The sequence below is a fragment of the Giraffa tippelskirchi genome, chromosome 8, assembly GCF_054371585.1.
Source record: "Giraffa tippelskirchi isolate mGirTip1 chromosome 8, T2T-mGirTip1v1.2.pri, whole genome shotgun sequence".
NCBI lineage: Eukaryota > Metazoa > Chordata > Mammalia > Artiodactyla > Giraffidae > Giraffa > Giraffa tippelskirchi.
In genome coordinates, this window is record NC_137282.1 from 120,262,541 (window position 1) to 120,279,344 (window position 16,804).

The 16,804-nt window shown below is 39.9% G+C and overlaps 1 protein-coding gene and 1 pseudogene across 2 annotated transcripts in view; both read right to left on the bottom strand.

The window, feature by feature from the left end:
- Window positions 1-16,804, bottom strand: part of BEND6 (BEN domain containing 6) — a 61,406-nt gene that overhangs the window by 31,545 nt on the left and 13,057 nt on the right. For both annotated transcript variants that reach the window (XM_081519756.1, XM_081519757.1), the window contains exons 2-3: window positions 10,622-10,826; window positions 4,795-4,972 (exon numbers count right to left, since the gene is read on the bottom strand). In XM_081519756.1, coding sequence (XP_081375882.1) covers window positions 4,795-4,972; window positions 10,622-10,741 — 298 coding nt within the window. In that variant the 5' untranslated portion in view covers window positions 10,742-10,826. The remainder of the gene's footprint in view (window positions 1-4,794; window positions 4,973-10,621; window positions 10,827-16,804) is intronic.
- LOC145517076 (large ribosomal subunit protein eL34 pseudogene) lies at window positions 6,223-10,030 on the bottom strand (annotated as a pseudogene).

Genomic DNA, 16,804 nt, shown 5'->3' on the forward strand with positions numbered 1-16,804 from the left:
GGTGAAAAGTCCAACATCATCCGACTCCTGCTTCTTAGCAGGTAACAGGCTTACTCCCTCTAAAGCTTCTGCATTTTCCCTTCCTGGTGTTCTGAAATTTCGCACCGTAATGCCTTTGATAAGCCTTTTTGCTTTCAGTAGCATCTTTTAATCTAGAAATTCATGTCTTTCAGTTCTAGAAGTTTCCTGTATTTACTTTTAAGATAATTTCTCCCTCTTCTCTCTTCTATCAGGACTTCTTTTCTTTGGATGTTTGACCTCCTGGACTCATTCTCTGTTTTTCCTAATCTCTTTTATTTCCCTTTTCTTAGTCTTCATGTTGCGATATCTACAAGATTTTCTTAACTTTCACTTCCAGACATTTTATTGATGCCTTTGACTGTTCCTTCCTTAAACCACCCTGTTTCACGGAGCCTGCCTCTCCTCCCTGCATCTTCTCTGTTTCCTGTGACCTTACTTTTCTCTTTGTTTCAGTCTCTGCATTACATGGTAGAGGAGTTCCTCCAATAATCACACCCCTTCCCTCAACTGTGCCCGGTGTCCCTGAGTTCATGGCTTTGGATCAACCTCTCCTAAGAGAACACACTGGTCCTGAGCTGTGGGAAGGGTGGAAGTTGCTGGCTGCACAGGAAAAATGTGAGACTTTGGGTCCTAAAGGGTTTTGATGTGGTTTTTCAATGACTCCTCCAGTTTTCACACAATCAGGACTAACATAATCCCTTTCTCAAGTACAATTCCAAGCCTTCTGTAGTTCTGGGCTCTGATGTGACTTATTTCCTTTGAATTCCTCTTCCTCAGTCCCCTGCCCGTACTTCCCCCCTCCATCACAGACACTGAGCTTTCAGATTTCTCCAGATGGAGTCAGTTACCACTCATCCATCTGCTCTCAGCTTCTCAAATTTTATCGGCATCTTTTATCTGCTGTGGTCTCCTTTTGAGTTTTCTTGGTCCTTGTGGTTTTATGCATTTTAAATTTCTTTTTCATCGGATTTCAAGAAAAGAGGGAGATTCACACATTTAACTTAAGCTTTGTTAAAAATCAGAAACAAAGGGAGACCAGCCTTGAAAATTCCCCAAGAAGACAAAACCAGTTAATCACACAAACAAGGCTTAATTTAGCTTGTTTTGCAAGACTTAACTTGTCCTGGGCCATTTCTTATTTTCATCTCTGTCTGAAAAATCATAAACAAAACTTGAACTGCTTCCCAAGGTTGATATGAAGCCATCACTGACCAATTCCCTGCCATTTAAAAAATTCTAATATTATAACCAATATTATAAAGAAGTGTAAAAAAGAAGTGTAAACAGTCACTGCTTTCTCACTATACAAACTGCTTTATAAAAATATACCCCTGAGCCTCATTCCATATTCTGATTTGAGTGCTCCTGATTTGCAAACTGTCTTTTTGATGTGAGAACAATAAACTTTTAATGATTACTACTTCAGTGATTCATTGGTTTTACTTTGCTTATGTCTGAAACTTTAACAGCTTTCTACTATATTTAAATGAACCTTGGCAAAATTTAATTGATTTTTCCTTCTTTACTGAAATCTCTTTAGTTAATAGAGTTGAATTTTCAGCTGAGGCATTATTTTTCCTGGGTACCTATTCACCCTTTACACGTAGTAACAATTTAATGGCATTCTGTACAGTAGAGATATCACTTCTTTCCTTTTCTATCTTATTGTGCTGGTTAGTTGTGGTCCACAAGACATGTTTCAAATGTTTAACATGTGCACGTAGAACACACACACATCTGCCGTTCTGAGTGTCTAGAATCGCATATATATTCTGCCATATTTCTTAGTTAGTAGGCTTTATAGACAGATAAACTGATTCTTAGTTCAAAGCAGGATACTGCTGAGCAAAAGATGACTAACCACCATGCACTCTTCTCTCAGATCCCTTTCTTACTTGGATTATACATGAAATTTCAACTTTCTGATATTGTCCTAGTTCCCGACTATAGATTCACAAGGAGACCTACTATGACCCACATTATTTTAAAACACACACTCTCTCAAATCCCCATCCTCCTTGAGCACCTATTTTTTTCTGTAGCTTTTTCCACTAGCTAACCTATTATGTAATTTATTTAATCATTCTTTTTCATGATCTTGACTGCTTGCCTCACTGGAATGTCAGTTTCACAAGAGCAGGGATCTTTTGCTATTTTGTTCACTGGGTTTTCCTAGGTACTTATAGCAGTGCCTGATATATAGAGGACTTTATAAGTATTGGATGAATGAAGAAATGCATGCATGAATACTGCAGTGGCAGTTGGCAGTTCCTGACTCTTCCCGTTGCCCGAAGTCCAGCCAATAGCCAACTTTACTTTGGTTTCCAGGAGCACATTCCAGTGTGTGCACATGCATTAAACATGGAATAGAGGATATAGAGTTGTAAACACCAAAGAGGAAGCAAAGCAAGGGAGGAGGATAAAAAAACGTTGTGAGGGAAGAGAGGCTGATAGTTTAAATGGAGAAAGTAAGTCAGGGCAAAAATGAATTTAGAGTGTAGTCCTGAAGTATGTGGAGGTACAAACCACATGGATATCTGGGGGAGGAACATCCCAGGCCAAGGAGAAAGTTGGTACAGAGACCCTGAAGTCAGATCACCTCTGATGTATTCAGAGGGAAAACCTGCAGTCCAGGGTGGGCTGAATCACAAAGAAGGATGGGGAGAGAATAGAACACAAGGCCAGAAAGGTAGGTGGTGGGGAGGTGGCTGTATCATGTAAGGACTCTAGATCATAAAACTGACCTTGGTTCTTCCCGCTGTGAGGTAGACGTGCACCAAGGAGTTTGCAGAGAGGAACGGCATGAGCTGGCCTACAAGGAGCAGGGCTGTAACTGCTGCGTGTTGAGACGGGCCTGCAAAGGACCGTGAGCAAAAACACAAGACCAGGGAGAAAGCCACCATGGCAGCCTAGGTGAGAGATGCTGGCGATCTGGACTAGTCTGAACCAGGGATGTGTTGAAGGGGAGGTTAGTAGGATCTGCCAAGAGACTGAGTGTAGGGTGTAAAAGAACTACAAGATAGCATCGTGATTTTTGACCTGAGAAACTGTAACTATGAAGTTAGCATTAACCAAGACAAGGAAAAAGGAAAGACAGGAGCAAGTGGGGAGGGAAGGCTGGGAACACGGATGGGACCGGCTGACCTGAGATACCTGCCAGTTTTGTAAATACAGTCAGACAGTGAGCCGGGAGCTAAAGGGAGAAGTCCAGGCCAGAGGTACGTCTAAGAATCACAGCTACTGTTGAATTTAACACCATCGAATTGAACATGATCCCCTATGGAGTGCACGCAGACAGAAAAGAAAGGGGTCCAGGGGCTGAGCCTGGGCCTCGTTAGCTATTTGGAGGGTAACATGATGAAATGAGGCAGACACACAGACTGGGACGGAAAGCTCAGCAGCAGATGAGGAAACAGGTGTCCTTGAAGCCAGGGGAGGAGACGTAGCCACGGCGTCAAAGGTAGCAGGGCACTTAATGTGACCCCTCAGAAATGACCTTTGGGGTTAGCAATATGGAATATGGTGGGCTGAACTGTGTACCTCCAAAAAAGAGATGTTGACGTCTAACCCCCAAAATCTCAGCATGTGACCTTATTTGGAAATAGGGTCTTACAGATGTAATCAAGTTAAAACGAGGTAGGCCTTAATCCAAAATGACTAACGTCCTAATAAAAAGGAAAACTGCAAAAACCTCACGAGGAAAATCCATCAGTTATAAAAATGCAATATTTAAGATGTAAAAAATAAAGAGAGAATAGCTTGTTGGTGGAATAAATATCTTATTTCCATTCACATGTCCCTGTTTCTCCTTAAAACTAAGAAGCCTTCAACTTAATCAATAATTGTAGGAAGGCATCTGAGCCATCACTGTGTCGATCTAGCTCACGACCTTGTTCTGTCTCCTGCCATTTCTGCCTCCCAGGATACTGTGAGATCGTCTTCTTTATTTCCATGGCCACAGCCCTGCGCAAGGCTGCATCCTGTAGTATGAGGACTGGAGCACCTTTCAAAGTGGTTTTTCCCCACTTTCCTTCTGTGCTCCTTGTACTCATTCTGCACACAGCAGCTGGAAGGATGCATTTTCTAAATATACTATGGGTTTACTCTTCTGTAACAGAATGCTTTCCAACACAATATAATTCAGCTATAAAAATAGTGCATGATGCTTAACTACAAATGGAAAACATAATTAAAAAAATAAACACTTAAACATAATATGTTAATAGGTTCTGTCAAAAAGCATTACACCAGGGGAGTTTCAGTTTTCTTGGGCCTATCTTTCTCCTTTGTAAGTTGTCAATGGAATGTGATTATTTTACAAACCACCCCTCCCAACTCCAAATCTGAAATTTAATATATGGAATCTTTAATTCCAGTGATTCTGTAAGGGATCACCACAGGCTCCATTTTCTAGTGCTTTCGTTAGCAGAGGGGAACGAGATAAGTACATCGTGAACATGTTGTATCTCTTATCTAACTGATCTCTTCTCTCTAGGCCTATATTAAATGCTCAGTAAATATTTGTTGGACATTATTAAATGAATACAACATTGGTATTTTGTAGGAATAATCCAAAATTTTCTAAGCAATAAACTGAGGCTTTGATAGAGTGCATCCATGTTAAATTGTGTAATCCTAGATTTTCTTAAAATGTAGTTTTAAATTTTTCCTCTAAGGCACTGATTTTTTCATTCTTGACAACTGATTTAAATACTTTTCACTCATCAAGTATTTTTCCTTTTATCTAAACATGTCAGTTTTCTCTGGGTTTACCTTGCAGCATGACCAAAGACTGTCGAAGCCGGCTGTTTTCCTTCCGGATGTTTGTTAGTTTTTGTTTCAGGCTTTTTATTTTTGTGCACAGTTCCTCCTTTGACAGTTCTGCTAGAGGCTCTTCATCCTCACTGGAGCTTTCACCAGGCAGAAAGGCATTTCCCGAATATGGGTCTCTCTAAAATACAAGGCAGGCACAACAAAAGCATCAAGGCAGCTTTGCAGTTTAGCCTGTGTTCTGGGTGCTGCTGGGACTTAATCAGACCTACAGGCTCCTGCTCTCCCAGGAGGGAGCTGGGTCCTCGCGAGTGATCTAGCCTCAGCCTGGTCCTCCACCATCCAGGGGAACTCAGAGAAAGGGAGGACATCAAAGCTTCACACACATGTCTTTCTCAAAACAGTCATCAGGATTCTGACTTTCAGCTTAATGTTAGTGAAAACACAAAGTAGAAAAATGGTATAACAGAGCAGAAACAACCAGAGCGCCATTCAGATCTGCATAACTCATCCACATCCTCCATTTTTCTCCCATTGCCTCCTCCACAGCCTCTCTGTTCAGACTAAGCCATGAGGCCAATTTGGGGGTTTATTCCACCAGAGGAAGGAGAGAGATTTACCCAGAACAAAGCCCTGATGTTTACCTTTTAGTTTAAAAGATATTTTTTGAGGACAGCAGGACAACAGTCTGAAATGTGTACGCTTGAGCTGTAAAACCTAGGCTGCGTAGAGAAAGAAAAAGATTTTCTCAAATTATAAAGCTTATCTTTGTATTTATATAAATCTAAATCTGGAAAATTAGAACACAGAATAGAATTTATAAAGATCCAAACCTAGAAGCCTGGAGTATGATGTTTACATACATAAACTTCAGAGGACAAGAGATAAAGGCATATGTACACCTGAAACTAACACAACATTGTAAATCAGCTATATTACAATAATTTTTTTTTAACAGAGAGAGATAAAGGCATGGCATCAAGAAAGTTCCTGCTGAATAGGAAGGGGAGACACTTCCTGGGGCTGGGTTGAGGAGCAAGGGGGATTAGGGATAAGAAAGACAGAAAGATTCGCGTCTGCTCTCCCCGCCCTGACCTTTGTGGGGAATGGAGGTGGGTCACGGGTCAGGGTAGATGACAGAAACGTCCAGATGAATGAAGCCAGTGTAGGCAGCAGGGTCGCTCTGGGCTTCTCAGCGCATCATAAACGGGCTCCCTGTCCAGCAATATCAGGGCGACATGGTGCCTTTCTGGGCCCCAGATCAGAAATGGCCAAAAGGGGTGTGTGGCCAAGTGAACCAGAGACAGTGTCCAGACCCCTTGGAGATCAGGCAAAGCAGCTGGAGAATCTGAATGGTCCCTGAGTCCCGGTCAGGAACTGCCTAAGTGCTGGGGGAACAGGTGAACAGAGAGGCTATACAGTGACAGACCCTTACAGAAGATGGCAGTGGGTTCCAGCAGGGAAGACATCAGTAGACAGTGGCAACAGGACCCCCGGGGGCTGGAGGGGCCCCTGCGCCTCAGCAGTCCCAGTACTGGACACCCGGGAACCACCAAGAAGACTAGAGCCGGGTGGAAGGGCAGCCGTCCCTCCACAGACGCTGGATGATGTACAAGACTCCTCAAAACTTGAATCATTTCTTAGAAAAAAAACAGGAAGCAGAGGAGGGTGAGAGTCTAGTCTCATTAAGACTTAAATCATACCAATACCTCAAGGGACTTTTAAACCCCGGAACACTCTAACTGTAATTCACTGTCAATGGACAAGTTCAAACTCCCCACCCCCTCACTTCCTTATCAAGCAGGGATGGAGAATTGAAAGCCAGGTGGGATCAATTATAGAAAATATGATTTCATTTTTGTATGATTGGTAATGTATACATTCAACCTCACTCCTTATTTTACAACTATACAAATCTATGTATGTGTATATATTTCATTATTCCATATACATATGTGACATATATACTATATATACTGGTAATGAAAATGACTATTGTCCTATGTGGGCAAGTAGCTAATGTATTCACACTAGCCATGTAAATTTTAAATTGAATGATGATGGATTTGGTTAAATAAAAATGAAATATTTTTGAAAAAAAACTGAAGGATGCCTACTGAGATCATAATTCTATGCAGAGTAATTGGAAAAAAAGCAGAATACATGATTTAGTTCTTGTAGCAAGTTCATACAAGAGAGAACATCAAGCTAAAGCGAATCCATTTTAAACATCATTGGAAGACAAAGTTAATAGACGATAGATCTAGAGAAGATGTCTAAAACCTGTAACAGATAAGGTATACGTACCAATCAATAAGAAGAGAACAGGAATCCCCCCAGAATAGGTGAAAAAACCCAGCAGAAAGTATAAAAACTCAGTAGAGGTACGGACAGGGATGGAGCCTGCTGGCTATCTCCAGGCCCTTGTCCCCCTACTCCTCCACATACGACTGTAGCTTTTCAGCTCAGCAGGTGGATGTCAGCTAGATGACATTTTCCAGACTCCTGGGCATCTCAGTGTGGCTATGTGACTAAGCTTCCGCCAATCAATAGGAGTAGAGACAATGTGTACCAAGGAACGGGCATGTTTTATCCTGCTTCAATTCTCCTTTCTCTGCTGGCAAAGAGAAAGGCGTGAGGGTAGGTGCTGAAGCAGCCACCTTGACCCAGATGCCAAGGCTGTGTATTCAGGAAGGTAGATACGGAAGATAAGAGGGATCCTCAACATTGTGGAGCTGCCATAGCAACCAGAACTCTGCTTCCTGTTGTGTGAAAGGGAAATAAACTATCTTTATAGCCACTGTGATATTTGGGTCTTCCTTACAGCTTTTGCAACATGCATCCTAATGTCAATTCTGTAAACTAGAAGCCAGATACCCAAAAAGTAACATATGTTTCAATCACTTAGAGGTCAGGTTGTGAGCAAAAGGAGCACAGGTGTAACATGTTGGAAGGTCATTGACTCTTGTTAGACCTCAGTGATGACACAGTTGATAAATGGTCACCTGCGATGCCTTGGAGGCAGATCGTGTGCTTACTGAGCCTGGAAAGAGAGTGTCTGTGTGCATCAGTGACTTCCTGTCAGTGCTACTTGGTTTGCAGAAACGGAAGACTTTCTTCTTCCGTGGACACTGAGAATGCAGCAAGCGATCTAAACTGAGTCCAGTAATGTTAAATCTTCAAGATTTGAGAAAAAAAAAAAAGACATCTACATCTAAATGGCAGGAGGTAAGCCTGTGACCTCAAGGCCTTCTCAGGTGCTTCTCTTTAAGTGCTCTCTGCCAGACATTGATATCCATCCCAGAAGTAAACCTCAGCTTCAGTGCATTACCGTCAAGGTTTTTGTTTCATTGGGAATTAAGTCACTGCCAAAAGCTGGAGAGAAAAGAGGCTGAGCAGCTGTAAAAAAGAGGAGAGTTTTCAGGCTTATTTAGGACCAAGTAAGATGTGTGGCCGTAGTTTTTGGCAAGAAAACCGAATAGGAATAGTTTGATCAGCTGTAAAGTTTTTGAGAGACACAAATCGCAAAAGAAACCATAACACGGGCCTGCTAGAGCAGGTGACTCTTTCACCCTCGAGGAACCTCTGGACCCCCTTCCTGCACCAGCAAATTGAAACAAGGTATCATTTTCTCCCCTCAGTTACCAAATATATGCAATAAGGACATAAATGCTGCGTGTTGGCAGGGAAGCACAAACACGGAACCCCTGAGGTGCTGCTGCTGGGCGTGTGTTCCAAGTATACCTTCCCGAAAGCAGTTTCATTGTCACGTGAAAGCAATTACTCACCCTCTTGAGTGTTTATCCAAGAGACATTCTCAGGCTGTTTCTTAAAAGAACATGTAAATGGACACTTCTTTGTCATTGATTGTAGTACTAAGATGCTGGAGGAAATCTAAGTCTTCATCATTGGAGAAAAGCACATGTGAAATAATGCTGTGCTTTCTTAGACACAATGAATCATATATAACAGCAAATCAGACAGAAGTTGAAAGCAGCACTGATTGAAAAATCAGAAACAGATTGAGGTGTATATTATGATACCAGCATACTACTAAATGATGTGCAAGATGATGGAGGCATAATGTTGTACAGTACAGTGTGATTTGTAGAAAGAACAAGACTGGAAACAATCCATGTCCATGCTAGGGGGCTGGATAAGTAAAAAAGGTTACATACGTCCAGGGGGTGCTGATGTACAGAAGAGAGAGTTCTTTATGCACTAATAGAAAGATCTGCAAAATATGCTAAATAAAAAAAGCAAAGTACAAAGCAGGCTATCTAGTAAGTTACTCTTTGTGCAGAAGAGGGGATAAGAATATCTACATTCAATTTGCTTTATTTTAACAAAGAAACACTGGGATGATGAACAAGAAAGCCAAACATGTGGTTCCCTATGATGGGGGCTGGGGAACAGGATGGGTGGGAGATGTTTTACACGCACACACACACATACACACACACACTATATATATATTATGATCATACTATATATTTTATATATATACTATATATACACTATATAATTTTTAGCCTTTTGATTTTTTAATTACCCAAAAATGCTTCATTTAATTTTTATTTTATTTCAAAAATCTAACATTTTATATTGGAGTATAGTTGATTAACAGTATTTCATTAATTTCAGGTGAAAAAGCCTTCATTTTAAATTTAGGTTTCTGACTCGGTGCTTGTGCCTCCAACACTTTTACAAGGATTTTCTGTCCCTCTATAAGGAAAGAATGTGTAACCCAGTCACGGACACACTTAGCAGACATGGACCCACCATAGGCCCAGCTGAGATGTTTCATTTCAGAAAACCTCATAAGATCTTTGGGTCTCACAGAGCCAACTTCTCAAAGTCAGCCTGGGCACATTCCACACGTGGATTTTGGTACTTCCTCCAACTTCTGGTAGGCTATAGTCCATGGGGTCGCTAAGAGTCGGACACGACTGAGCGACTTCACTTTAACTTTTCCCTTTCATGCACTGGAGAAGGAAATGGCAACCCACTCCAGTATTCTTGCCTGGAGAATCCTAGGGACGGCAGAGCCTGGTGGGCTGCCGTCTATGGGGTCGCACAGAGTCGGACACGACTGAAGCGACTTAGCAGCAGCAGCAGCAGCCAACTTCTGGGTTTAAAGGTAAACAACTCTATTGGCAGGGGTTCAAGTCAGTCTAGCTTTGTTAGAGGCTGTGCAGTAGGGCAGCCGAGGATGGACATGTGCCACGTGCTGGACCATTCTCGATGTCTCTAGACACCATTCCCAGGGACTAAAAAATATTCTAAACCATAAGAGAAATTAAAAATATATGCACATAAACACTTCATGCATTACAAAGGCACACAAAAAGGCACAGAATAAACACATGGATAATTTGTCCAAAGTGTAAGAGGAGAATGTGAGTGGGGAATTCAGATCAAAAAGGAATAAGTGAATGAATACAAACAAGAAAGGGGCCCTGACTACAAACTGCAGTCAAAAAAGAAAAGCAGACAGTACATTTAGAAGAGGTGTTCCAATTTCTCCAGTGGTTTTGGGGAGGAAAGAAACATTTTTTGACGGTTTGCTGATCTTTAATAGCCCAGGATGTCAAGGAAAGTTTGAACAACGCGTAACTGGCCACACTTCAGTAGAAGTATGTAAGACGTCTTCTGAGTATGCTTCACATTCAACGTGTTCAATAATAAAAAGAGAACATGAAATTTTATTCCTTCAGTTGAATAAAGAATTAAAGGGAAGAATAAACTGATACAACAGGGGGAAGTGCACTAACAAATTGTGAAAGGAACTGTGGAATCACGGTGGACCCCCCAGCAGCAGCACACCCACCTGCGCTCTGTCTGGGTCACCGGCCACGTTCTCTGAGTCCATTGGCTCCGTCCTTTTCCTCTTTCCTTTTCTGAGAGCTTGGGAATCAGCTGTTTCCTCTGTTTGAAAGATCTTCTGCATTTTCTTAGTTAGTTACCAAAGGTTTTGTGAAATTGTGGGAGGGGGGAAAGCCCATGAGATGGGGCTACTCTGTTAATCTTTTGCCCTAAAATGAAAAACGAGAGAAAAACATGGTTTGAAAAGATACATGCATCCTAGTGTTTATTGCAGCACTGTTCACAGCAGCCAAGACATGGAAGCAACCTAAATGTCCATCAACAAAGGAATCGATAAAGGAGATATGTTACATATATACAACGGACTACTAGTCAGCCATAAAAAACAACAAAATAATGCCATTCGCACCAACATGGATGGACCTGGAGATTATCACACTAGGCAAAGCAACATAGAGAAAGACAAATATATGATATCACTTATATGTGGAATCTGAAAAAACAATATACAGATGAACTTATTTAAAAACCAGAAACAGGCTCATAAAGTTAGAGAATGAACTTATGGTTACCAGGGAGGAAGTGAGAGAGGGATAGATTGGGAGTTTGAGATTGACATGTACACACTGCCTGCTGTGTCTAAAATAAAATACCTTTCCATAAAAAACAAATAAAAAACAGAAAAAATGAAAGTATATGTACTGCTAAGTCACCTTAGTCGTCTCCGACTCTGTGCGACCCCATAGACGGCAGCCCACCAGGCTCCGCCGTCCCTGGGATTCTCCAGGCAAGAACACTGGAGTGGGTTGCCATTTCCTTCTCCAATGCATGAGAGTGAAAAGTGAAAGTGAAGTCGCTCAGTTGGGTCCAACTCTTAGCGACCCCATGGACTGCAGCCCACCAGGCTCCTCCATCCATGGGATTTTCCAGGCAAGAGTACTGGAGTGTGGTGCCATTGCCTTCTCCGGGAAGTATATGTAGGTATGTATAAAACTGTAACATTTTTCTATCTTTATTAGACTGTTGAATAAAGTTAATAAAATCTAAAAAAGTAGGGATATTTTGAGATGTTTGGTCATACATGAAATAAAAAAGCAAAAGCAAAGGGATACACAATATGTTGGTAACTGTATGTTTCATAAAGGCACTAGTCACTCAAGTAAACTATTTTACTCGATACCTCCTGACGTTCTTCTCCCACCAGCCTATTTAGGACGCTTCCACTTGATTCCAAATCATGAGGATGATATGTTTCCAACATGTGGGATGCAGGAAGTTGTCACTTATAAAATTAAATAGTATAATTTTTTCCCCATCTTTACCAGTTTTTTCTTGTCAGTTATGAGAAGTCTAAGCAGAAACATTACAAAATGATGCAAATGAAGACTGTCTTAGGAAGAAGACATTAAAGGTAGCAGATCTCATCAGGACCAAAATATTCCAAGGGAGATCAATAATGGCCTAGAAATTGGTCCCTTTTTTTTTTTTTCTGAAACCTCTAAAGTTTTGAGATGGAATAGCTTCTTTGGTATAAACTTACGAATAGTACTGTAAAGAATGAGGAGAAATTTCAAAGATAATAGACTTCATAAAAATTTTAAGGGAGAATCATTTTTTCCAAACCTGATAAAGCAGATGATAGTGTTTAAGCTGAATAGAGTGGAAATGATCAAATCTATCTTTTACTGTATATGGATGATTCAGCACATTTGATCCGAGCATCCTTTTTACTTGCAAATGTTGGGTTTGTTTTCATGAAAAGATATCCAATTTATATAGCTGATGGCTCAGCAGGTCAAGAATCTGTCTGCAATGCAGGAGACACAGGAGACAGGAGTTTGGGTCAGGAAGAAGCCCTGGAGAAGGAAATGGCAACCCCTTCCAGTATCCTTGCCTGAAAATCCCATGGACAGAGGAGCCTGGTGGGCTACAGTCCACGGGGTTGCAAAGAGTCGGACACGACTTGAGTGACTAAGTACACTCCCGATAAAACTTTACAGAAGAGACTGATCTCAAAGGAACTGTTAAACAGAAGGTAACTACGCTCCTTACCAAATTATACCAAATACTCTTTTTAGAAAATATGGATCTTTTACATATTTTCAGAGAAATGAATTATTCTCTACTCCAAGCATAAAATTATATTTGGGATGATCTTTCCAAGACTGCTTGGTTTGACTCTTTGAAAATTTACTCTAAGTTTTTAAATACATGAATAGTGTTTCATCTAACACATGGGATTAGACTATTATATCTGACTCACAAATACCAGAGACCTTACCTAGTATGAAGTTTTATTAATAGTTCCAAAGATACAAGCAATCAAAAGGCACAGGCAAGAAACTAACATGACATTGTAAAGCAATTATACTCCAATTTCTAAAAAAGGCACAGGAAGAATGGGGAGAAATTTAGGACTTCCTGCTGGTTTTGTAGGTCCTTCCTTCTAGAATAAGAGGTGAGACCTCCAAGATTTGGGGGTCAGCTCACACAGTGGGTGTGTTTAGGTTGTGACACACCTCCATTTTATACCTCAGAGGTGTGTAGCTCGCATGACCTACTCTATGGAGTTGTAAATCCACAGATCCTAAGTGTGTTTGCCATTAGCAATCTTAAATCAGTGATATATAATTATTTAGAGAGCATTCTGTCGACAAAATCTCCACTCATAGCAAATATCATTCATCTGTTTACTCAGAGCAAGGCCAATACATATTTTCTGTGAAGGGTCAGATAGTATATTTTTTAGGCTTTGCAGGCCAAGAGGCAAAATCAAGCATATTACGTGGGTATTTACAAGTAAGAAAGAACATAAATCTTCAAAACTTTTCATCCATGAATTTGAAATGTTGTTGTTGTTCGTTCACTAAGTTGTATTGGACTCTTTGCAACTCTAGCAAAGGAAGCAGGCAGCAGCCAGGTTCCTCTGTTTTCCATTATCTCCCGGAATTTGCTCAAATTCATGTCCATTGAGGTGATGCTATCTAACCATCTCATCCTCTGCCACCCCCTTCTCCTTTTTCTCCAATCTTTCCCATCATCAGGGTCTTCTCCAATGAGTTGGCTATCTGCATCAGGTGGCCAAAGTATTGGAACTTCAATATCAGTGCTTCCAATGACTATTCAGGGTTGAGTTCCTTTAGGACTGACTGATTCCACCTCCCTGCAGTGCAAGGAACTCTCGAGTCTTCTCCAGCACCACAATTCAAAAGCATCAATTCTTCGGCACTCAGCCTTTTTTATGGTCCGGCTCTCACATCCGTACCTGACGACCGGAAAAACCATAGCTTTGACTTTATGGACCTTCATCAACAAAGCGGTATCTATGCTTTTTAATACGCTGTCTAGGTTTGTCATAGTTTTCCTTCCAAGGAGCAAGTATCTTTTAATTTCATGGCTACAGTCACCATCTGCAGTGATTTTGAAGCCCAGGAAATTAAAATCTGTCACTGCTTCCACTTTTTCCTCCTTCTATTTGCCGTGAAGTTACGGGACTGGATGCTATGATCTTAATTTTTCTGATGTTGAGTTTCAAGCCAGCTTTTTCACTCTCCTCTTTCACCCTCATGAAGAGGCTCTTTAGTTCCTCTTTACTTTCTGCCATCAGAGTGGTATCATCTACATATCTGAAGTAGTTGATATTTCTCTCAGCAATGTTGATTCCAACTTATGATTCATCCAGGACGGCATTTCTCATGATGTACTCTGCATATTTGAAACTAAACTAATAATAATTGAGTACAGTTTTTTGTAAGATAGGCCTAGTGAGAATTGAATTTTTAAAAATCTTGTTTAATTAGTGTTCAACATTTTCTCTTTTCCTTTCCTTCCCTTTTCCTTTTCAAAATTAAAGTCAAATGCTCACTTGCTAATGCTGAAGTGGTATGAGAGTTTATATAAATTTTGTGATCTTGGGTTAGGCAATGATTTCATACATATGAACAAAAACATTATTTTCACAAATGATACCATCAAGAAAGTAAAAAGAAAACTTATACAATGGAAGGAAATATTTGAAAGTAGATCTCATAAGGGACTTGAACACAGGATATCTAAAATCTTTTACAATACAATAATAAAAAGACAAATGACCCAGCTTTTTTAAACAAAGGATAATAAACAAAAGATATTATTTTTAAACAAAAAAGTAAATCCTTTTTTAAACAAAGTATTTAAACAGACATTATCTCAAAGAAGATAAACAATGAATAACCCAGTGTCATTAATCACTACACAAATGCTCATAGAAACTACAATAAGATGCCTCTTCATATCCGCTGAGATGGCTATAACCAGAAAAGACAAAAAACAAAAAGTTTTGGTACTGATGTGGAGAAATTGGAACCCTTATGGTACAGATGTGGAGAAATTGGAATCCCACTCTTGCTGGTGGGATTGTAAAAATAGGGCATGCATTTTGGAAAACAGTCTGGCAGGTCTCCCAAAAGTTAAATATTGCATCACCATATGACACATCAATTTCTTTCTTAAGTATATATCCAACAGAAGTGAAAGCATACATCAAAACAAAAACTTGACCTCAAATGTTCACAGCAGTATTAGCCATAACAGCTAAAAAGTGGAAAAACCCAGAAGTTTATCAACTCATGACTAGATAAATAAAATTAAGTACATCCCTACTGTGAAATATGATTCAGCAATAAGAAGAAATGAAGTTCTGATACATGCTACAACATAAATGAGCCTTAGAAACCTTATGCTAAGTTGAAGACATCAATCTCAAAAGATCGCATATTGTATGATTACATTTATAAGAAATGTCAAGAATTGTCAAATTTCTAGAAACAAAAATACATTAGTAGTTTCTTAGAGGTGAAAGATTGGTGGATGCGGAGAGGAATGCCTGCTAATGAGGCATTAAAAAAGACAAAAATATGTTTAAAAATTAAAAAAAAATTTTTTTGGCCAAGCCATGCAACATGTGGGATCTTAGTTCCCCAGTGAGAGAATGAACCCATAACCCCTGCATCTGAGTGAAGCAGAGTCTTAACCAATGGACCACAAGGGAGGCCCCAAAAATATTTTTTAAAAATTGGATTGTGGTGGTTGTTGCACAAACCCTGTGAATAAAACAAGCAAATAACAATAAAAATAAAACTCCACATTGAACTGTATGCTTCAAATGGGTGAATTGCATTTAAATAATAATTCAATACAGCTATGTAAAAAATATATATAATAGGTTCAAACATTTTCTTCAAAGTATCTTCTGATGAAAAATAAAATGAATAACTGTAGGCTTTAAATACCTTATATTTTCACAAGTTTTATAAATTTTTCCAACAAATCTTTTTTTGGCTTCACACACATTTTGAACCACCATCAACTGCATCACATCTTGGTAGATTCCACATCAGGTTGTACTGAATCAGTATTTTCTCAACTTCTTAGGAAATATTCTCTCCCACAGTTGTTTCACAAAGACTATTTATAATGGCTTATTTATCAGTCACTTTAAACTCAGCAATTACTCCCCAAATAAACAAGAACAACTAAGCAATATCAGTAACATCTGTTGATTCATCATGAGCCAAGAAACACTCAGTCATTTGCTGTGTATTTTAATTACATTGCTTCTGATGTCCTCATTCCTTTGAGTAACTGTTTCTGCTGAAAAGCTAATAGTCTTAAGTATATTTGTTTTTTTTTCTGGGCACATGCCTTTAGCTACTGCAAAAAAGCATGACTTCATTAACTGTCACTAATGGCTTTCCTTGCTAACAAACAAACCACCCAGAAACTTACTCTAGTCACAGACTCCTTTTCATTCCTCATTTTTGTGAAGAAATTCACAAAAATAGTGTGATAGTTCACTCTAAATTTTCAAGGAGAATTCCCTGGCAGTCCAGTGGTTAGGACTTCATGTTCTTACTGCCAAGGTCTTGGGTTCAATCTCTGGTCAGGAAACTAAGATCCTACGAGCCGCAGGGCATGGCCCAAAGTAAAAATAAATAAATTTTCTAATTGTTGTGACTTGCTGTCCGGTGAGCTGGAAATACTGTGATGAGTGCTGAGTTTGGTAATGTGTTTTTTCAGAGCACAGCTATAGTGTCTTGTATAATACACACAATGCTTTGCCATCTAATTTCGTAACAAAATAACCCACATGCCACTCTGCTTCAGAAGCACTGAGTCCAGATTTCTCTTTCTTTCTAGCTTTGGCATG